This window comes from Leucopleurus acutus, assembly GCF_964270905.1.
Source record: "Leucopleurus acutus genome assembly, chromosome: 2".
NCBI classification, from domain to species: domain Eukaryota; kingdom Metazoa; phylum Chordata; class Mammalia; order Artiodactyla; family Delphinidae; genus Leucopleurus; species Leucopleurus acutus.
Genome location: NC_139143.1, coordinates 119,956,394 through 119,980,668, shown reverse-complemented (window position 1 = coordinate 119,980,668; position 24,275 = coordinate 119,956,394). Strand labels below are relative to the sequence as shown.

At 35.8% G+C, this 24,275-nt stretch overlaps 1 protein-coding gene across 1 annotated transcript in view; it reads right to left on the bottom strand.

Annotated features, from left to right (window-relative positions):
- Positions 1 to 24,275, bottom strand: part of TTLL7 (tubulin tyrosine ligase like 7) — a 152,837-nt gene that overhangs the window by 7,554 nt on the left and 121,008 nt on the right. The window contains exons 16-19 of the mRNA XM_082834727.1: positions 23,894 to 24,099; positions 22,805 to 22,939; positions 20,919 to 20,999; positions 4,996 to 5,156 (exon numbers count right to left, since the gene is read on the bottom strand). Coding sequence (XP_082690853.1) covers positions 4,996 to 5,156; positions 20,919 to 20,999; positions 22,805 to 22,939; positions 23,894 to 24,099 — 583 coding nt within the window. The remainder of the gene's footprint in view (positions 1 to 4,995; positions 5,157 to 20,918; positions 21,000 to 22,804; positions 22,940 to 23,893; positions 24,100 to 24,275) is intronic.

Genomic DNA, 24,275 nt, shown 5'->3' with positions numbered 1-24,275 from the left:
TCTAAAAATTTAAATTATTACTAAATATAAGAAAAACTAGATATGATATGCATATTTGTGTGTATATAGATATATCTCCAATTTACTTGATGTAATCAAGAAAAACAGGAGAACACCAATTAATAAGGGAATATGTTTATAACTGATAAGTCTTGATCTAGCAAGGCTTACATGCCTGGGTCCAGAGAAATCAAAATTTCATACAAACGTAAATACACAAAGAAAACATTCTGACTGTCTGACTCTCAGCTGAGCACTTTTACTTTCTCTCCCCTGGGATTCTGCGTATTTCTGTAAAAGCCTACCTCCATCACCACCCTCCCCCCTGAATTTGAATATATTTATAGTTTGATACTTTGGAGACATCTGATTAGATTCACTATCAGGTTCCTCACATCACGGTAATTTTTCTTTTGCTGACTTGGAGTACAGACGTAAGAAAAGAACACATAAAATGGAGGAAAGGCAAAGGACCTTCTTCAAATAGCACCTTAATTTGATGTAACACTCTGAGTAATATGTGAGTTATAATATAAGCAGCTTTGGCTTCTCATTCTCTCATTGTTCCTTAAATATTTAAAATAAACATACGAATCAAGGTTCTCTACCTAATTTTGGTGTGTATGTTCACCACCACTGACCAAAGACCACATTCTACTCTATTAATCCATATTTAAGTGTCAGCACTCCAGAATCACTCATAAAGAAAAAAGAAAATGACCAGGACTTGCTTTGTTTGGTACTAGGCTAATGGCACCCCCTCTGCACAAAAGAAACCTATTCTTCAACCTGAATGTTTTTGAACCGTGTCCCCTCCCTCCTACCCACTACCTGGCACAGCTGAGTAATATGAAATGCCTCTAGAACACGACAGTGTTCTCAATTTTCAATACTAACACACAAAATTTTAAGAAGGTGAAAGGATGGAGAAATAATTTAAAATACCAGTGCCTTTATCAAAGAACCCAGAGTCTTATCTGCCTGCTTTCTAAATCTAAATTCCAAGGAAATGGGAGGGCCAAAATCTATGAATTCAAAAAGAAAAATTAAATGGTTAAAAAGTTCTCTCCAGAACTCCCTAATCCTCAGAGAAATATGAAAAGAAATGACTTCAAATGACATTTTTAATAATATAACAATAAGATACAGAATACTGAATAACCTCCCGGTAACAAAGGGGAATGATTAATGAAATCCAGAGACTTGAAAAGCCTCATATTATCCAGTAATCCAATAATCTTTACCAGCTTTTTCATCAAAATATTTAATAAAGCAGCTATCTAAAAAGTGAAACATTCATTTCTTTCTCCTCTGGTAGAAGCCCAAATGAATGACTGAGTAGCCCAAAGAAGAAAGGAAAGTAAAAAAAAAAAAAAAAAAAAAAATCTGGACTACACCAACCGGACAATCAGCAACAGAAAGATTAATGAGCTGAAAAGTATGAACAACGCAACATCCAGTTGAAAGTGATATGAGAACAGAAAGATTCACATCATTTTAAGTAGTCTATATGATACGCATACATTTTCAGGTAGGCATATAATTCAGCCTAGAAGCAGACTGCTGCCTTAGAATATTCCTTACAATTTCTTCCTTCCCTGAGATTGTAAAAGAAAATCTTTTCTACGACAGACTTCCATAGGAAAATGTCTTTGGCTAAAGGGTCTAAACTAGATTCTTTTCTTTGGGGTTTACATATCAGGAGTTTGAGTGGAAAGAGGGCTTTTCCAAATAATACATTCCTTCTCCCATAGTCCCCCTGCCTCCTCCTCTTTGCTTTACCTGGCAAATTCCTCTTCTTCCTCATCCTGCAAGTCTAAGCTGAAATATTGCTTCCCTTGGCCACCCTTCCTGAGCTCTGTGGCCTGAGTTTGAGTCCCATAGCACCTAGGCTTCCCCTAGCTCAGTAAAACATGGTGGATAATTTTATGCATGAAAATTCCAAGAGCTGTTCCCCTGGAGAGGACACATTCAGAACGTGGAGCATCATTCTGAATAGCACTCCCAGGAGGCTGCATGTGATAGAAAACGGTCACTGAGCATGGGCTTCAGCAGCCTGGAAGAGCAAGAGAGGGGGATGAGGGTGTTTTCTCTTTGATGCATCAGCCAAACCCCTGGGCCAATTCTAGGAAAACCTATGACAAACATCTACAATATTCTTTCAAGTTTCTGGACGTGGACAGGGAATGGTTTATTCATTTTGTTTTATTATTGAGATGTTGACAGGCAGAGGCAGGAACCAAGGTGGCCCAGAGTTATTTGGAATATTTTTTCTAAGAGTTTTACACCTAACTGTGAAAGACAGCTACACCTTTTATTAAAATCATTCCTTTAGAAATGAGCTAAGAGTAGATTTTTACCTAGACCGCTAGGCTGTTAGATCAAAGGTTAAAGGAGTATACATTGACTAGATACAATTCAAAGAATAAGCAGAACTAGTCTGGGTCCAAAGTGACAATCAAACACACACAACACTACGTGACTTCACTAAGTTGAAGAAGCCTAGGAATGCCATTTGTAAAGGTACAAAAAAAAAAAAAATCGGATGTAAAACTCATCTCTACAAGCCTCCAAGTTTTTAAAGAAATGGATGGAGAGTGGAGCTCAAATAGGACTCAAAGCTACTCCTGCTCCAGCCGCTCCAGTGCAGTGGGCTGGGGATTGGGCTAATGCTATGGGCTTGCAGTATAGCAAGCTTGGCAACCATGGGCAATGCTGCTTTGAGAGGACTGAATAAAGCATAGAGTTAAGAGCTTGGGCTCTTGACTCAGACAACCTGGGTTTAAATCCAGGCTCACTATGAGAACTTGGGCAAGTTATATACTTTATGCTTCCATTTCCTTATCTATACAATGAAAATAATAATAATAGTTTACTCAAAATATTGTAGTGGTAATTATAAAAATGTTTACTATGAAAAACAGTATCAGGCACTTAGTAATCTTTCCATAAATGTTATTTACATTCTTTATGATTACTAGTAGTAATAGATACCACCAGAGACATCTGGGGGCGGGGGGAGTAGTGTGCTAGGTACAAGAGAAAAGGATTCTGAATGGAGTCAGAGTAAATTACCAAAATAGTGTCATCAGCACCAATTTCAGTAGCAGACTATCTCAGTGCCTTCCATTTGTGAAGAGTAGCTGAAATCCATGTTCAACATTCCAACCAATGGATCAACAAACAGAAAAAAATTCTAATTATGACTTTAGATTAATTGAACTTCTACAGACAGCCATCAACTAAGGGCCATGGAGTACAGTTCAAATGTTTCACTTAAGTCTCTGTAGAAATAATTTATGGCCAAGATTATTCTCAGATTTCATCACAACCCAGAGCACCTTGTGAATTCTCCCTGTTGGTGAATGGTAGCTGAGGAAAATTATGGTGGTGAGAATAAGTCTGCAAATGGTATAAATGATTCAGTACTAGATGACTAGAATATTTAAATGGAAGACATTCAGAGATCATGTCAGACTAGAATAGTCTGTTAAGGTTTTACCAAAAAAAGGGCATGGTCTGGGTCTTTACATAGGATTTAAATAATGCAGAGGGGATTGGAGAAATGGGGTTGTAGAAGGCAGCCCAATCAGCTACTCACTGACACTAACAGTTCGGAGGCAGAAAAGGACGAATTTTTAAGATATTTGAAAAATAATGAATTTGTTTTTGGGGAGCAAAGTTTAAGTAGGAGAGTAATGAGAGAGAAGACTGGAGAAATAAGAAAGAATCAGCATATTAGAGAGTCTTATATCTCTAGATAAAAAGTCTAGACTTTAATGATAAATGAGGGAAATCATTACAGATTTTAGGAAATGACTCTGACAGTAGGATGGATAAGGGAAACAAAAAACTGGAGGCAAAAATGCCTGGGAATCTATTAATTTCATTTAGCCTTTCTACCAAAAAGGCTCCTCTTCTCTGAAATCCTACAATAACGTATCTGTCATCTCCTTCATGATCATGACTTTTGCATGTATCTTATTTTGTCTATTAGAGACAGCAGAGTTTTACTGGTTAAGAGCATGAAATCTGGGACCAGGCTGCTTAAGTTCAAATCCCAGTTGCACTAGGTCCTTAGCACCTATCTGTGCCTTGGTTTCCTTATCTATAAAATGGAAATTATCATAAAACCTGCTTCAAAGTGATGTTGTGTGGATTAAATTACTTAATACATGTACAGTGCTTAGAACAATGCCTGGCACATAGTATAAGTGGTATAGTGTTAGCTATTATCATTTTTAAGTTTCTTCAGGGCAGGATCTATGTCAGATTCAGCTTTGTATCTCCAAAAGTATTTAAATTATCAAGTAAATACTCGATAATTGTGAAGAACAGTGAAAAACAACCTACAATTAAATAATTGATAATTGTTAAGAATAATGAAAAACAATCTAGAATAGCCACAGTGGGGATGTGACAGAAAAACTAACAAGATTTAGCACATGACTGAATAAAGAAAATGAAGGAGAACAAGGATGCGGATGCCCCTGAGATATCAAACCCATGTGATTGGGAGAATAACAATGGGGTTTTGGGAAGTCCAGAAGGGAAGCCATTTCTGAATAAAAGGGAGGTATGGAACGTTTGGTTTTAGATATCTTGAAGACAAAATGACAGTGAGTCACAACAGCTTTGACAGGACTGAAAGTCTACAGAGGAGCAGGAGTGTAGCCATGATTTTGGAAGTCTGCTACATAAAGGCAACAGCAGAAGAGCTGTAAGGATACAGATGTCTAACTGAGATTTTTTATTAATTAAGACTACTTTCTCTCCACTGAATTCAAATTTGTTGGGTGGTGTTGTGTTCATACCCAACATCTCATCTACATCAGCTTAAATGCTATAAATTATAGTTGAGTACTGAAACTTACATGCAGTTACAAATCCACATTTTAAGAGATTAAAGAAATTCAGCCATTTTATTGGGCTAACTTTATAACTAAATAGTAAATTATTAAAAATGACAATAATAAAAGGTAACTTAACACTTACCCTGAATCACAGAAACAGTTCCACAGTCCTTGGCCATGACTCCAGAGTAAGCGATTAAAAACTCGGTTGAAAATCCGATATAAATTTACTTCCTCAACATCAGGTACCTTCCAGATGCGTGGAAGAACTGTACGGACACTTGTTTTTACTATGTCCAAAACCTAGTGGAAAACCCAAAATATTTCAAAATCTAGGTGTATACGTGTGTGCCTAAAATTCAAAGATGAATATATATAATTCAAAAATGAATACACACACACACACATACTCACTCGCTCACTCACTCACTAAATGACAGCACAGAATGAAAAGTCCAGAAATAGATCCAGTATTTATGAAACTCTGGTATATGACATAGGTGGCAAGTCTGACTCATTGGAGTAAGAAGAGATTAAATTTAAAAATTAAAGTTAAGTGAAATTTAAATTAAATCAATAAATGGAGAATTTTTAAATAGTAATCTTCATGGAAAAAATAAAGTTGAATCATTCCCTCAATTCACAAAAATCGACTCTAGAGTGATTAAGGTTTTAAGTTTGAAAAATAAGCCATTAAATATCTTAGTGAAAAGTATTAGTGAATATCTTTTAGACCCTGGTTTAGAAAAAGGTTACTTAAGTAGCAAAAAAGTATAGAACGTAAAAGATTAATAGGTTTCCCTTATATTAAAATTAAGAACTTCTGGCCATCAAAAGATAGCTTAAAAGAAATAAAGATCAAGTTACAAACTGGGAAAATACATTCAAAACATATACATCTAACAAAAGATTAGTATCAGGAATATATAATGAATGCCTAACCAATTGTTAAATACACACCAACAAATTAACAGAAAAAAATGGACAAAAATACATGAACAGGAATTTCACAAAAGAGGAAATAAATATGTCTGATAAACATAAAGAATAAAAATTAAGACTTATATAAGACATCATTTTCTATCCATTTAATTGACAAAAATTAAAAGTCTGACAACACCAAGTGCTGGAGAAATATGGATCTACAGCATCTCTTAGACTTGTTGGCAGGAGTACAAATTGGAAAATAGCTGGGCATTATCTCCTAAAGTTGAAAATGCATATACCCCAAGACCCAGCAAGTTTATTCCTAAGAGAAACTCTCTCACAGGTTAAAAACAAAAGCCATGTACAAAAATGTTCAAACAGCTGTTCACAATTACAGACAACTTGAAAAATTCTAACTCTCCATCAATGGGAGAGTGAATAAAAGTCGTATACTCATTCCCTTGGACTTTTATACAACAGTCAAAATGAATGAAATTAAAGGGCACACAACAATCCGGAGCATCTTAATTATCAATGGTTAAGTTTTTAAAAAATACATACCAGTCATTACATACAGTATGAAACTCTTTTAATAGAAGTAAAGACAATTAAATTTTAAAAATACTTACGAGGAATACACATAGATATAATAAGAACATATAAAGAAAGAAAGCAAGGGACTGGGGAATACTGAATTTAAGAAAATGGCTACCTGAGACATAAAGGGCCAGGGGGATGGAAGGTAGTCATTTGATAAGAAAATAGATTATTGCCAAGATACTTGATTTGGGTGTTGGGTTCACAAATGGTACAATAACTTAAAAACACTAACTAAATAAAAGCAGACCACATATGGACCAATAATGAGGAAGTATCATGAAACAGGCCTAGGATTAATCTAATTCTGGGAAACTAAAATCCTAGAGGTTCTGAAAAATTTAAAAATCCCAAAAAACTACTTTGACTAATTCAATGTATTTAATACTTCTGCAATTCAGGTATTTGCAAGGAAACACTTTTTTTAAAAAGTAAATATGAACAAATACATTTATCCTAATTTCAGTTCACCAAAGTAGATTTTTCACTTCTTATTTTATCTAATTAAAGGGACTCCTTGTAAAGATGACAGTGAGAGATGAAAAGAGAAAGATTTTCAAACATACAGACTGAATGAAGATACGATTTTTCTCCATAGGTACAAACGTATAGAAAATTGGGAGCATATAAAAGAAGAATTTAATTTGTTCCTCTTTAAAACAGCCATATTTAAAGAAGTGATATTAGTTTTCTCTGAAAAAGGCAACTTTAGAATAAATATCTGTTTAAAAACTCATTCTACGAGGCCACCATCACCTTGATACCAAAACCAGAAAAGGATGTCACAAAGAAAGAAAACTACAGGCCAGTATCACTGATGAACATAGATGCAAAAATCCTCAACAAAATACTAGCAAACAGAATCCAACAGCACATTCAAAGGATCATACACCATGATCAAGTGGGGTTTATTCCAGGAATGCAAGGATTCTTCAATATACGCAAATCAATCAATGTGATCTACCATATTAACAAATTGAAGGAGAAAAACCATATGATCATCTCAATAGATGCAGAGAAAGCTTTCGACAAAATTCAACACCCATTTATGATAAAAACCCTGCAGAAAGTAGACATAGAGGGAACTTTCCTCAACATAATAAAGGCCATATATGACAAACCCATAGCCAACATCATCCTCAATGGTGAAAAACTGAAAGCATTTCCACTAAGATCAGGAAAAGACAAGGTTGCTCACTCTCACCACTCTTATTCAACATAGTTTTGGAAGTTTTAGCCACAGCAATCAGAGAAGAAAAGGAAATAAAAGGAATACAAACTGGAAAAGAAGAAGTAAAGCTGTCACTGTTTGCAGATGACATGATACTATACATAGAGAATCCTAAAGATGCTACCAGAAAACTACTAGAGCTAATCAATGAATCTGGTAAAGTAGCAGGATACAAAATTAATGCACAGAAATCTCTGGCATTCCTATACACTAGTGATGAAAAATCTGAAAGTGAAATCAAGAAAACACTCCCATTTACCATTGCAACAAAAAAGAATAAAATATCTAGGAATAAACCTACCTAAGGAGACAAAAGACCTGTATGCAGAAAATTATAAGACACTGATGAAAGATATCAAAGATGATACAAATAGATGGAGAGATATACCATGTTCTTGGATTGGAAGAATCAACATTGTGAAAATGACTCTACTACCCAACGCAATGTACAGATTCAATGTAATCCCTATCAAACTACCACTGGTACTTTTCACAGAACTAGAACAAAAAATTTCACAATTTGTATAGAAACACAAAAGACCCTGAATAGCCAAAGCAATCTTGAGAACGAAAAACGGAGCTGGAGGAATCAGGCTCCCTGAGTTCAGACTATACTACAAAGCTACAGTAATCAAGACAGTATGGTACTGGCACAAAAACAGAAAGATAGATCAATGGAACAGGATAGAAAGGCCAGAGATAAACCCATGCACATATGGTCACCTTATCTTTGATAAAGGAGGCAGGAATGTATAGTGGAGAAAGGACAGCCTCTTCAATAAGTGGTGCTGGGAAAATTGGACAGGTACATGTAAAAGTATGAGATTAGATCACTCCCTAACACCACACACAAAAATAATCTCAAAATGGATTAAAGACCTAAATGTAAGGCCAGAAACTATCAAACTCTTAGAGGAAAACATAGGCAGAACACTCTATGACATAAATCACAGCAAGATCCTTTTTGACCCACCTCCTAGAGAAATGGAAATAAAAGCAAAAATAAACAAATGGGACCTAATGAAACTTCAAAGCTTTTGCACAGCAAAGGAAACCATAAACAAGACCAAAAGACAACCCTCAGAATGGGAGAAAAATATTTGCAAATGAAGCAACTGACAAAGGATTAATCTTCAAGATTTATAAGCAGCTCATGCAGCTCAATAACAAAAACAAACAACCCAATCCAACAATGGGCAGAAGACCTAAATCGACATTTCTCCAAAGAAGATATACAGACTGCCAACAAACACATTCTTTCATGTGTTTCAACATCATTAATCATTAGAAAAATGCAAATCAAAACTACTTTCATGTGTTTCAACATCATTAATCATTAGAGAAATGCAAATCAAAACTACAATGAGATATCATCTCACACCAGTCAGAATGGCCATCATCAAAAAATCTACAAACAGTTAATGCTGGAGAGGGTGTGGAGAAAAGGGAACACTCTTGCACTGCTGGTGGGAATGTGAATTGGTACAGCCACTATGGAAAACAGTAAGGAGGTTCCTTAAAAAACTAAAAATAGAACTACCATATGACCCAGCAATCCCACTAATGGGCATATATCCTGAGAAAACCATAATTCAAAAATAGTCTTGTACCAAAATGTTCATTGCAGCTCTATTTACAATAGTCCAGAGATGGAAACAACCTAAGTGTCCATCATCGGATGAATGGATAAAGAAGATGTGGCAGATATATACAATGGAATATTACTCAGCCATAAAAAGAAACGAAATTGAGCTATTTGTAATGAAGTGGATAGACCTGGAGTCTGTCATACAGAGTGAAGTAAGTCAGAAAGAGAAAGACAAATACCGTATGCTAACACATACATATGGAATTTAAGAAAAAAAAAAAAGTCATGAAGAATCTAGGGGTAAGACAGGAATAAATACACAGACCTACTAGAGAATTGACTTGAGGATATGGGGAGGGGGAAGGGTAAGCTGTGACAAAGTGAGAGAGTGGCATGGACATATATACACTACCAAAGGTAAAATAGCTAGCTAGTGGGAAGTAGCCGCATAGCACAGGGAGATCAGCTGGGTGCTTTGTGACCGCCTGGAGGGGTGGGATAGGGAGGGTGGGAGGGAGGGAGACGCAAGAGGGAAGAGATATGGGAATATATGTATATGTATAACTGATTCACTTTGTTATAAAGCAGAAACTAACACACCATTGTAAAGCAATTATACTCCAATAAAGATGAAAAATAAATAAATAAAGCAAAAAAAATCAATTTAGGGAAAAAATTTCAAAATAACATTTTATTTATAGAAGAATATCAACTACAGCTTCTCACAGTGAATTGTGTAAGCAGCATGATTCCTTCCTTTCCTGCTCCAGCTTCTTTCACTGTGAAGTGGGAACAGTATGTAAACCCTACAGGCGTCAGGGGTGTGTGGGCTGAAGGGGAGGAGAATGAGGAGAGATAATGCAATCTGTAATAAAGTAGCTTGTGAAAAAAAATTGTCCTGGAAAAGCTTGTTATTAGATAATGAAATCTTAATTATGAAAAGGGATTTAAAAATTTTTGATATGAGTTGTTCACAATAATACTGATATAATTTGGACATCAGACATTAATTCATACCTTTTATCTTTTTACGATTTTCAGTTAAGCTAATAGTTTAATCTTTTGTATTTTGAATGTAGAAAACAGGACTCATAATTGATGTGATACAAGAATCAACACTAGCAGTAAACAGCAAATTTTAATCAATTCTCTTCTCAACTTCCCTTCCTCCTTTCTATGTATTAGTGAGTAATAACAGGCCAAAAGTCATAACGCAGGAAGAATTTAAAAAGCAGCAAAGATAACCCATAAATTGGTTTCAAGAATAAATAAGAGTTCTACATAATAAATGTAATTAAAATGTTAACAATACTGGAAATTTTAACATTACCTTCGTTTCATATTCTATTATTAAATAATTATTCAGCTTTAAAGTGACACAGCATTTGAGATGACGAGTTATTCATTATTCCTTCTGAATATGTGCGCAGTGAAATCCATAGGATGCGACAGAACCAAAGAGGAGGGCAGCTCACATGAACTGGCTGCCTGCTCCGCGCCAAGCACTGCTCTCCGTACATCACTTAGAGGAGGCTCTCTTGGCCGCTACTCTGTATATGCTTTGTTCTTAATTTCGAGGGAATTTTAAAGCATGATGGTCTAATATACTAGCCTACACATGGCTAAAAGCAGCAACTTCGGAAAACGGCCCAGGAGTTAGGGATAGGGAATGCAGCTGTGCCACTCCTCATGTTTCCTCCAACATGGAGATGGATAAATCTTCAGGCCTCTTGCAACCCAGCAAACAACTCTGCCTGAGGAGTGATCTCCCAGATTGTGAGACCAGCATGGTCTGGGCAACCCAGAAACTTGCTCGTTCTTTGCCAGAGCACCTTCTGGGAAGATACATTCTCCTTTGCTTCCCTTCATCTTTCAATTTCAAGCTCTGGTCCTGGAGAAAGGAGTGGGTTAGAGAGACCTGTAATTTGGAGGATATGAGGGCATATAAACCAAGGAAGCAAGAGCCCAAACCCTTCATCTCTCCTCTGAGTCTTCACATAGCCTCTCTCCTCTGCCTGGAACAGTCTTGCCCCATCTGTTCACCTGGTGAACTTCTATGTTTTACCTCAAACATCACTTCTCCAGGGAGACCTTTACCTGCCACTAAACTATTGTATGATCCCTGAATGCCCAACTCTTCCCCTATTAATAATTATATCTCATTTTATTTTAATTTCCTGTTTAGTTAATGGAGACTGTTAGGTACATAAAAAGAGGAATTATACCAGTATACCTACCATGTCCCCAAGGCTCAAAAGAGGCCTAGCACTTAGTAGGTGTTTGTCTTAGTGAAAATGCTTCTTGCAAGAAAGTGAAACCTATGCAAACAAGGTAAAAATCAGAGCTAACACTTATTGAAGGCTTACAATGGACCAAACACTGTTCTAATCACTTTTACATATAGCAATTCATTTAATCCTCAAAATAAAAACATTGAGATAGATAACACTGGTCCACAATCCCTTTCCAAAAATCTTGAGGCTAGATTTCATAATCATACACATTACTATTTCCACAGGAAAACATGTGACTATTCAAACCAAGAGACAGACAAAAATAACAAATAACTTCCTGTAGGGTCATTGTCTCCAAAGGAGTTCCGGCGGGTTAGGTTTTGCTGCCTAATGGTTATGAAAAATGTTTGGTTCTGAAAACATTTTGGATCTCATTTTATGGATGAGAAAACCCAGGCATAGAGCAGATAAGTAACTTACCAGGATTGCACAGTTAGGTAATGGATAGCTATGTAGCCAGACCCATGATCTTAACCACTACCTGACAATGCCTCATAATTAATTTGATCTGTCCTGGTGCCAACAGCAAAATCCTAGAAGAGACTGTCTCTTCTTAGATTCAGATTCACCTCTAGTCAAGTAATACTTGGGAAAATGGGTGGAGTCACTGTGTACAAACAAGGTTGCCCAGGCACCCCCTCCAATAAGGCCATGCAGTCCATCAGGAACCAGTTTGCTTAAAAGGCCACACAGATGGGGAGACAATGCCTGTACCTCTAGCAAAACACTGGCTGAGTAATTTTAGGAAGGCAGAAAACAGGCAAGAAATCAGACTGAGATGAGGAAAATTAGTGTCAGTTCTATCTGCAATGCTATTTGGATTTCTGGGTGTTTTGCAGTTAGAAGTAAATGGATGGGAGATGAATAACTTGTGAAACACAAAAACAAATAGTCAGCAAGGTGCCCTTTGTGTTTACCTGTGGACTCATGTGAGGCTAACTTATAGAATATGTTAGGTAATGGATCCATTTCCTGACACTGTGACTTTTAAAAGCATCCCGATCCAACAACAAGCTCTCCAAGGGAAAAAATAAATGGGATATTCAGTCAATGAAAGCATTAATAAAATGAAAAGATTTATCTTTTCCATATGAAATATAGCACATTTGAAGGCATAAAGCCCACAGACAAATTCATATTTTGCAAGAACATACAGATGCTGAATGACAAACTGCTCCATATGACTGAACAGTTGGTCCTAAATTAAAATAATGGCATGAGGTGAGGGAGGTTTAGAAATAACATTAAAAACGCTACATGCTGTACTAATGATGCATGCAGCAGCCATGACATAGAGTAAAGGCATCTCTGCTGATGGAAAATGAACAGCCCTGTACAGCATCTATGTCAGCCCAAATGAAAAAGAGATGGAAAACAATAACGTCAAAATTCATGCAGAAGCAGCTACAGTAGGTATTTAAAAAATTGCTATTTAGAGAAGAAATACTTGATAAACAAGGGTTTCTTAGAACCCCAAAATAAATGCAAATATTGTACAACCTTATTATCACTACTTATTTCTCTTCCTTCTCCGATCTTAGTTTATGCCTAGATATCAGAGAATACGCTTTTCAGAAAATTTGGCATTCTTCACAGCCCACCATTGCTGTGATATTTTCATACTTCAAGTATATTCCTTACAAACCATATAAAGCAACTGCATTCTTAGCAGAAAGCTGAATTATGCTAGTGCGGAGTTACCACAACATGACATTAAGTAAGATCAGCTGATTCCATTTTCACCTGGTGAGGATTCCTTTCAGTAGTTTAGTCCTACATCACTGACCTTTAAATTTTACTCCCATTAAGAAAAATTTGAAATAAGACATGTGGAAGAGTTTGTGTGTGTGGCATTCTAATCTTAAGAGTTTTGCAATATTCAAATGAGAAACTAGCAAAAGCTTCCAATACTGGAGCAGAAAAAGTGAGATACATATGGCAACAATGGTTTCTAAATGGAATTAAGAGATTTAAATGAGAGTCTTGTGCATTCCACATCTAGAATTCTCCTTGGGACATGGTCGTCTCTCAATCACTATTGTTGAGTGCATGTTTTAATGAGCAAATAAATAAATGAATGAATAAACAACTCTCAAAATCCCCAATAGTGCCTAGTATAGCTCTTGAACAAAATTGGCAACCAATAAATGTTTGTCAAATTAAATTGTATCACACACAACCTTTGTGGTGGTCATGGAGACATGCCATTTGAATCAACCAGCTTCTAAGAGTGCAGTTAGCTGACAGCATCCCCATTCAGGATCCGTTACAACAGTCAAGCCAAGCTTATACTCTCCCCAGGCTGCTCCCGACCAAGGATTGAGCACGGTTGGGATACCAGAGGGGCAATATTTCTGCCCAGTGTGATCCTTCTAACAGGCAATCTGTGTTCCGGGCTCCCCATCAGCCTGACAGGCCTTTCTCATAACTTCACTAAAGTCTGAAGATCTTCCTCCCCAATCCTCCTGTCTTCCATTCACTGGTGTTAGACCAATATTGCAGGTGGAAGGCTCTTCTACCTGCTCAAACTTTCTCTCCCCTTTATCCTTCTTGGGTGTCTTCTCTCATAAATGTCTTTCACTTCTAATTCTGTCTTATGTCTGCTTCCCAGGGAACTGAACTGACATAGCCATCCAATGATTATTGACTATCATCATAGTCCAAAGGATAGATCTGATTAATCCACATCCAGATATTAAATTAGTTAAGTTCTTGGCCTTCTAAATGGGTAACTTTTAATAATACCTAATGCTACATTCTAAAGCTGACCCACATTTCTAGGTTTCTTTTTTGTCTTGGATGCAGTTTCTAGCTTTATAAAGCAATAGCACAGGTTTCAAACAGGTAAGTCAAATGAAGAGTCAACATGTTACAACCCAACAGACAAATTTTTATACTTCATTTATACATATTCTACATAAAATAATTCTACACATGAAGAGTTCTTAGTAATAAAATACATCAGAGAAACAGCCTGGCATGAAGATCCTTAGAAGGAAAAAAAGTCACCTGCATTTTATACCTTCTAAGCCTAGAGCACCTTTGCCATACGATGGCCTACTTCCTCACAAGAACTCTCCAATACTTAATGCTACGAACCTCAGAGAAGTTGTGAGAAGTTACCTGCCCCCGCAAAAAGGGCAGGGGCAGTACTGAACCCAAGTCCATATGACTACAAGTCCAGTTCCTCTTTCCACTACCTATTATTGCCCCTTTAGTTTAATATCAACATATAAAAGCTTTAAAAAAATTTTTCAATACACTTTGCAGCTAATTATTATATTGGCTCTCTTGTTGTCAAGAAAAAAAATATTCCAGTCAGTCAGTCATTCTCTGATCCCACTTTACCTCTGATTTCATCTGAAATAAACAAGGTAGGGAATAATGTATAATATATACATTATTATAAATATATAAGGAAGTCTCATCCATCGCTATATATCCAGGAAATTAGAGTCTGTTTTGGGGGAAAAAAAGCCTTTTAAAGAACAAAATGGTTGATGAAAGAACAGGAAACAGAGTAATCGTAACAACTGGAAGAAAAGTTGCTACAGATAAGTTGCATACTGTGTAAATACTGGGCTTCCTCTTCTTATCATAACCTACACCTAGCATCCCTCAACCACCTTTCCGGACCCTCCATGAACCTGGGCAACTTTGCAAGATAAACTTATTCTTGTTAAGATCAGCCCTTACTCTTCTCTAAGAGTCAAAATTCAAGCTATGAAATAATGCCATTTGCAGCAACATGGATTGCCATACTGAGTGAAGTAAGTCAGACAGAGAAAGACAAATATTGGGTTGGCCAAAAAGTTCATTCGGGTTTTTCCATACAGTGTAATGGAAAAAAACACAAACGGACTTTTTGGCCAACCCAATATCATATGATATCGCTTATATATGGAATCAAAAAAAAATAAGGTACAAATGAACTTATCTAAAAACAGAAATAGAGGCACAGATGCAGAAAACAAACTTATGGTTACCAGGGTGTGAGGGAAGAGGAGGGATAAACTGGGAGATAGAGATTGACATATACACACTACTATATATAAAATAGATAACTAATCAGGACGTACTATATAGCCCAGGGAACTCTACTCAATACTCTGTAATGACCTATATGGGAAAAGAATCTAATAGAGTGTATATATGTATAACTGATTCACTTTGCTGTACAGCAGAAACTAACACAACGTTGTAAATCAACTGTACTCCAATAATTTTTTTTTTAAATTCAAGCTATGAATTCTTCTGCCCCAAATAGAACTGTCTATTAAATTACCTTGTAGAAGAATGACTGTAACTGCTTGGGTAGCTTTGTGTTGGAGATGGGACATCTTATCACTGATAACAAGCACAAAGGAAATATAGTAGCTTTGATTAATGCCAAAATGGAAGATGCAACAAAGGAGTTCAAAGAAAAAGGTGTTTAAGTTGTAATAAAAAACATGCCCTCTCTCATCAGTGCTCTCACTCCCTTAACATAACAGGGTATGATGAATACAGGGATGCAGATGCACATCTGAGAACTGGAGGGAAGGATTACACAAAGATAACTTACTCCAAATATTCTTAGAGTAAATCAGTATAGCAGAAGTCACTATACTGACACAAGTACTTGCTAGTAAATTTATAAGCAAGTATTTACTTTTACTCGAAATTTATAAACACAATTGAGCATAACAACCCTAAAACATGAAATAGATTGTTTCTTCTAATTGATAAACATTATTACTATTCATGCACATCATTTGATCACCTCATACAATGTTTTATCAGACCTTCTCATATAACATGTTAAAAAAACATAACAGCATTATCTTAATTTGTTGATGTTCAGATAAATACATAGCACTAGTAAAGAACAAGGGTAAAGAAAGAAGAAGCTAACTTGCTATTGACAGAATCCACAAAAGAGTCTAGATTTGAATCAACTGAACAAATGTTTATAGAAAGAACTACAGCTGACTACAAAGTAAGACACACCTCCCCCCCTCACCCCTGGCTTTTAGAAAGGTGGAAAAATTAATACAGAAACCTCTCAAGTCAGATCATAAGTACAACTGAGTATGAAGTACTGTGAGGATTTATAATAGGGAAAGATAATATCTGGTTATGGGGGAATACAGACAGGCCTCACAGAAATGCCTGTGTCTCCCTGTCATTCTTTCATTTCTAAAAAGATTATGTTCACTTGAAAAAAAACAGAAATATACAAAAACAAAAGGAAACATGACACCAAATATTACTACTTTCCTTCCTCTGGCTCAGTAAGTCTATCCTCCAGAAATAAAATATCTTAATTTTTGAAATTTTTTAACACTAGATATATATTTTTAAAACAGTGAAACTCAGAGTGGTGATTTAAAGTAGGACAACACATATTACTGTATAACTTGTTTGTTTAATTTACTATCTTGGTATAAGATGGCATATGAAAAGGAAAAAGGCACTCTCTCTTTGAGATGCCCAAGGCAATGGTGACCTTAATGGACATCCTTGCAAACCCTCTGATAGAATTTCTCAGCAGGAAAATAACTGAGAAGGTTCTCATGTAAGAACTTAGAAGGCTACACGTGGTCTGTCTAGATCCACGCTCTTAAATGCAGTAGTCACTAGACACATTTGGCTATTTACATTTAAGTTAATTAAAAGTTCAGTTCCTTAGTCACAATAGCCACATTTCAAGATCTCACTCAATGGCCACATGTAGCTAGTGACCACCGTATTGGACATCACAGATACAGAACATATCCATCATTGCAGAAAGTTCTATGGGACAACACTCACAGTAAATAAACCTGATATTTTTATTTCACCTGGCTAGAGAATGGATTGGTCACAAAGACTGCATGGGTAACTAATGAAGAATAAAGATGAAAGCCACCCAAATCTGGAAGGCTCCCTCAGTGCCAACGTGAACCACACTTAGTTGGCACTCATCACTCTGAACCAGAATGCTTCCCATATGTGAAAAGAGATGCCTGACGGCTGATGGACTCATGGCCTCCCAGAAACCATGCACTTGGTGGCTGCTTATCGCTTATATTCTTCACTCATGATTAGTAAAATCTGGCTAATTTTACCAATGTACATATGTTGCATATGTCACAAGTCATAATCTTGTGCTGTATCTCAAGTTAAGATCTATGATTCCAGAATAGCACTCAATTTAACACAACTGAATAGTATGGATGTACTATAATTTATTTAACCATAAATCTACTGATAGATATTTAGGCTGCTTCAAGTGTTTTGCTTGTACAAATACCACTGCAGTGAATGCTCATGTGCATAAATCTTTTACACATACATTTTATACAGGTTATTATTCTGTAGGACAGAATGCTGGAAGTGGTTTTGCTGAGTCATAAGGTTGTGAACATTTGTAACTTTAATAGATACAGCAAACTACCTTTCTAAAGAGCTGTACCAATGTGTTCTCTCTCTAATAGTATAATAAAGCCCCTTTTATCCAGACTATTTCCATCATTGCATATTATGTCTTATTAATTTTTGCCGATATGTTTTTTACTTGCTTTTCCTTCAGCATTAGTGAGGACAAGATCTAGTTCCATGTTAACTGGCTCTTTGAAGATCCATAAATTGTCTTTTCATGGCTTTTTTATATGCTTTTCCATTTTATTTATTAACTTTACAAGATAGTATGTCTTCTGCTGATTGATCGGTAGGAAGTATTGGTTTACTTGTGCTACTTTGTGTTTTATGTGCTGCAAACATCTGTCCTCTTCAACATCCACCCCTTTCCCCTGCCACCCAATTCTCCTCACCACTTCTGCCTTTTAACCTGGTTTAAGACACCTTTTGCCATCCATTAAGTTTTTATGTCATCAAATATGTCGTTCTTCTCATTTATGATTTCTGGGTTCTAAAACCTAAGTCTTCCTTATGAAGTTGTTTCTTCATTCTAAGATTATAAACATAGCTTTCTGTATTTTCTTTTAAACTTTTAATATTTTTTTACATATAAAACTATCATCTATCTGGAATTTATTTCTGCATATGGTGAGAGGTAATGCTCCAACTTAATTTTCTTACAAATAGGTAGTCAATTGTTTCAGTATCATTTAGGGGAAAAAATTATCTTTACTCCACTGATTTGAAATGTCACATTTATCAAGTATTAATATCTTATAAGTATTTTAATCTGTTTCTGGGTTATCTATTTTGCTTTAATTACCAATTTAGCTAAACTCTTCTATCTTCTAGGTTACAAAAAGTACAAGGACTTGAAAAGATTCAGGGTTCCAATTCCACGAAGAAGTCCTTATTTTAATGAATAAGGCCACAGTTAGTGACTTGACAAACAGGAGTTCTGGGCTTACAGTATGTTTTCAATCTACTTCTGTTACCAGCTTTGTTACACCCTCCTCAACAGCAGCACAGTGTTTGGCACATGACAGGACACTAAGTTGTCCTTTGTTGAATGAGTTAATGCTTAATAATGAGTTCAGTTTACTCAGAGGAAAGTACATAACTTCAAAGTCATTATTTGATCGCTGTCAACTTTCAGCTTACTAGCAATAAATCCTAGAAAGGGGAAGTAATAATTTGCACTATTTAGGAATACAACAGTTTCACTAAAGCTACTAAAATAGTACATCTCCCCCCAGATAATGTTGCAATGCATCTATGGGCCCCTCGGGCTGCTGGCCACTCGCCTCTCCTACTCTCTGAGATGTTGTACTGTCTCTGAAAATCTCCAAAGCCCCTCCCCATTGGAGGAGAACCTTCACATCTTCCCACCACAATGCCACAGACTCTACCTTCCCTCCTATTAGAATAAGTGCTCCTGGTAGGACAAACCTTCCCAGCTTACTTACTTCGAGGATTTTCTATCACCTCTCTTTTCTGTACCATTCCTCTCTTCTAGATCATTCTCATCAGCAACTAACAAGTGTAAATAGCTTCATCTTAAAAAAAAATAAAAAACACCTTGTCCTCAACCCACATACCTCTCCAGCTAATACCACATTTAACTTTCCCCTCTATAGCAAAATTCCTTGAAAAAGTGCTTGGACTAGCTGTGCTTTTTCCCATTTCTTGAACCTACTCCATTCAAGTTTTACTCCCCACCATTCCCCTGAATTTGTTATGATCAGGTAACCATTAACCTCCAAGTTGTCAAAAACAACAGTCAGGTCTTGGTGTTCATCTTATAACTCCTATCAGCAACATCTGACTCAGTTGATCACTCCAACCCTGAAATAATTTCTTTACTTGGTCTCAAGGACCCCAAGTTCCCATGGTTTTTCATACTTTACTGGCTGCTCCTTCTTAGTCCCCTTAGATTAATCCCTCCACCCCATCTCTCTGATTTCTATACATAGAAGTGGCCCAGGGCTCAGTCCTCAAAACTCTTCTCTTTTCTAACCACACTTACTCTCTAGGTAACCTCATCTAGTCCCAAGGCTTAAATATCCTAGTGACCCTTAAATTTTGTATCTCCCTATGCAACCTTAGCTCTGAACTAAAAAACTCATATATACACCTACACACTCAATATCTTCAGTTGGATGTCTAACCAATATATCAACCTTAGCAGGTCCAAAACCAAAATCAAAGTAAAACAAAACAACAGGAACAACAAAGCCCTGCTCTTTCTCCAGCATCCCCCCAATTCAGTTACCACCCTAGCTAAGCAACCATTAGCTGTTGCCTCAGTTACTCGAAAAACCTACCTGGTCTCTACTTCTGTTCTGCCACATTCCCTCTCCCCTAGTTCTATTCTTCACAAGTAGCTCTCATGAACCTTCTATATTATAAACCAGACTATGTAACTCCTCTGCTCAAAATTTTCCAGTGGTTTTTCATTACTTGGAATAAAACCCAAAGACTGTCCATGGCCTGTAAAGTTGTGATCTGACCCCTGATTATCTATCCAACTGTCACCTCCACATCACTCACTCTTAACCAGCACAAACCAACTATCCTGTACATAAGGAAATAAATGGTGTCTCCTGTCTCATGGATACATCAAGCTGACTTCTACCCCAGGGCCTCTGTATCTGCTCTTCCCTCTGTCTGATGCATTGTACCTACAGATGTCTGCATAGTAATTTTCTCATTTCATTTAGGTCACCTTCTCTCAATTTTTTAATCCTGATTTATTTTTCTTCATAGTACTTAATACTACCTTACATTCCAGTATATATTGGTTTATTGTCAAACACCTTAACTGGAATATAAGCTCTATGAGACCATGGAATCTTTTTTTAATCTACTTGTTTATCCTCAGAAGCTAGAACAGTGCCTGAAACATAGTAGATACACAATAAATATTTGTTGAGGAAATGAGTAAGCAGATGAGCATTTATATAGTTTAATTATGAATGTGGCTTAATGATCCTAGCTTAACACATAATCCAAAAGAGCAAACCTGTTTTGGGGTATTCATTACTCACTTTTCGTTGTTTTACAGAGTCCAATTTTATGAGCCAATATGAAGCCACTTTTGTTTTATGATACTTCCAGTTATCAATCATCTGTTTTGGAGGAGAAACATTAAGAAATTTAATCTAATTAATTTGTGAAATGAAAGCACTATAATACTATTTGCAATAAAGAATGTCTACTTTCATAAAAAGACATGCGAAAAGACTTTTAATGTAAGATAAAGAAGCCATCTGAATTTAAAGCTTTTCTCTTTTTGCTGTAAAAAAAGCACACAATCTCTAATGGTTGAAAGTCAAATGTCTTCAGGAATATAAGGTTTGGGAAGAAGCCCAAAACATAGATTTTTCATTTTAATTCCAAGAACTGTATTTACAACATCATTCACAGTAACAAAATATTGAATAACACATTAGAAGATAGCCTATATTTAATTAGGATTCCATTATGCCCCTGTTTTGTTTTTTGTGCAAATCTGCAAAATTTCTGAATATATATTCTAGTTATATATATTATAATAAATAGATTAAAATAGTTGCTGCATAAGTAAACATATAGTAAATAATCTAATGTCTTGTATAATTATTAATATCTTTTATCAATTATATAAGCCTATATCCACATTCTTTATAGAACAATCACAGTAGCCACAAATATTAGTTGTACTCTCAGATTATCTAATTTTTCATCTAGCTGATTCAGAAAGGTATTACATAACTTATATCTCTAAGATACAGAAATAAAATGTCTAGTACAAAGTCGTCCTACTTTATTGAATAAAATAACATATGTAAATAAAAATATACCTAGCATAATGCTTTATAACTAATGTTCATTTTTCTTCCTTTTCCCCTGATGTAACAAATAGCACCTCATTTGCAAACAAGATACCATTTCACTTTTTAAAAAATATATAACAAATGCAACGCATAATATTTGGGGATTTTGGTTATAACTATGTTATGACTACAAAATACAAATTGCCATTATTGATTTGTTAACTAAGAAAGTCTTTTTTATTATTGTTTTTTGTTTGTTTTGTTTCTAGACAGCGCTTTTAGACAGGCCTAAAGTAAAGCTAAAAAGTGAAAAAAGCCAAATGTATGGCTGTAGTTTTTATCCTACAACTGGCCACTAGATGGTGCCTTCTCCTCTGGATTAAAAAAAAAAAAACAAAAAAAAACAAAAAACAGGGAAACCAGAAAACAACGTTCTATTCTGAGGAATTATCTAAGAAGGACAATTTGAGAAGAATTCTTGAATGAAGAAATAGAACTCTGAGTGAAGAAATGCTCTTTCACCAAAAATATTCGAATACCTTGGACCTTCTTTCTAAATTAGGAGTAAGTCATTGACTTTAATGTGAATTTTAGGACTCTGACATTTTAGAACGTTCCACTGGGTGGTGCAAATGCTTGTGTAACAAGAAAACACACACAACATAAGCCATTTCAAAATCTGACTAACACCATGCAAGGTGTCACATTCAAATATTCTGGACACTTTATGCCCATGGCCCCACTTTTTTCCTTATTATCTCATTCCATAATAGATCTTTCTAAATCGTTACAGAAGCAGGCTTAACTTGATGTGTCTTTAATCATTATGAACAATAATTATTTAACACTAATTATTTTCACTTGATGAAGCATCATTAAAATAGGACTATACACTAAAAGATATTTTGCATTGCTGATTATAAATGTGATTTCATTGCTCGTGAATCATAACGATTAAAATAACCCCTGCATCTTCTAAAGCTTGTGGAGGTTGAAAAGAACATCAATTAAGTTTACTATGTCATTGAGGATAATGCCATCAAGCAATAAATTTTAATATTTTAAGAAGAATAAAAAGGCATGAGCTCCTTGGTATTTTATATACATCAAATACTCACATCTTCTATCAGAAGTAATGATTCTGCATCTGATTTTCCTGGAAACCGAATCTTCATGTCCTTGAGAACAAATAAGGTCTGACTTGTTAGATCGTCTTCTTGTTCTTTTGGTCTCAGTTGCCGCAAAGACTCACTCTTAAATTTGAAAGAATACAGATATTTGGAGGGGGTCTTATTTCATTGTGCCACTATAATCTGAAAGATATTTCTAGGTAAAAATGATGCACTTTTAATTGACAAAATAACAATAAAAAAGGAAGAAAATAATGTTTTTACATTTATTCTTAGCATTAAAATCTTAGCATTAAAAGGGTATGATTTCCCAAGAGTATCTTTCACACTTCCACACAGTTGTATTTTATGTAGCTCAAAATACTAAAACAAAAATACAAGTGTTTAAAAAAGACTTCCTGGTCAGTTTCATTTTCTACATATACCTTAGGCAATTCTTGATTAGAAAAAAAAGCATTCATTGTTACCCAGTGAAATTCATTCATTTATATTCTTCAGACTCTTCCCTTTGGAAGCAACTTCCACATTAAATAAACAAATTAAATAAGTCCCTGGTCTATGTGAAGGTACATGGAGATATCTATTTGAGTATTTATAAAACTAATACTATATGTTAACAACACACAGGAAACATTATAAACAATGCCGTACTTCAGTGCTCTAAGGCTAATTTACCAATAGTTTATTTTTTAAAACTATTAATCAATAGTCCTATTAAGGAAAATTTTCCATACAACAAATTTCCCCAAATTTACAGATATACTGTACAGTACACTGGAAAATCACATATTTACTCAGATGATTTTCAACAAAATTATCCTACTCCATCAGCAAATGGAAAATAAAATACTATTCTCAGTGTTCATCCTCAAGTTCTGTGATACAGTGAAGTCTGCCTTTTAAGAGTCCATACTCAGTTATAGGTGAAGAAAGATGAATAAATGCAAATTCCAGGAGGCCATGAGTTGAATTATAGAAAGGATCTGAAGTTCAATCTGTCCTCCTTCCAGCTAATCTCTTTGCCACTTAAATCCTAAATACAGCGCTAATCTCAGGGGAGCAAAACAGAAGACTTACCATCGGAGAGTCGGTAGAGCTGGAATCATTTCTTTGAGGCGGATGCCCCATGTAGGAGGAAGCACGGTTTAAAGAATGTGACCGAGACCCTGAAGCTGACCGGGATGATGATATCACTTGTTGAGCAGAAAAGGGGCGGTTGTCTGCACTGGATGGTGATTGAGAAGAGATGGACCGAGGGCAACTGACTGAACGCCTTATGGAGCCTATGGATGATGGAGAGGAGGGATCACACAGTAGCAGAGTTAGTAGAAGTTTTCCACTGTATTGGATCTATACAAAGTAATAATTAGCAGGGTGGCAGTAAATGTCAAAGCATAGGCATCATCATGAGAATATGAGTTTGGAGTTAATTCTTCAATTTAAGCAGTGAACTTGGTGC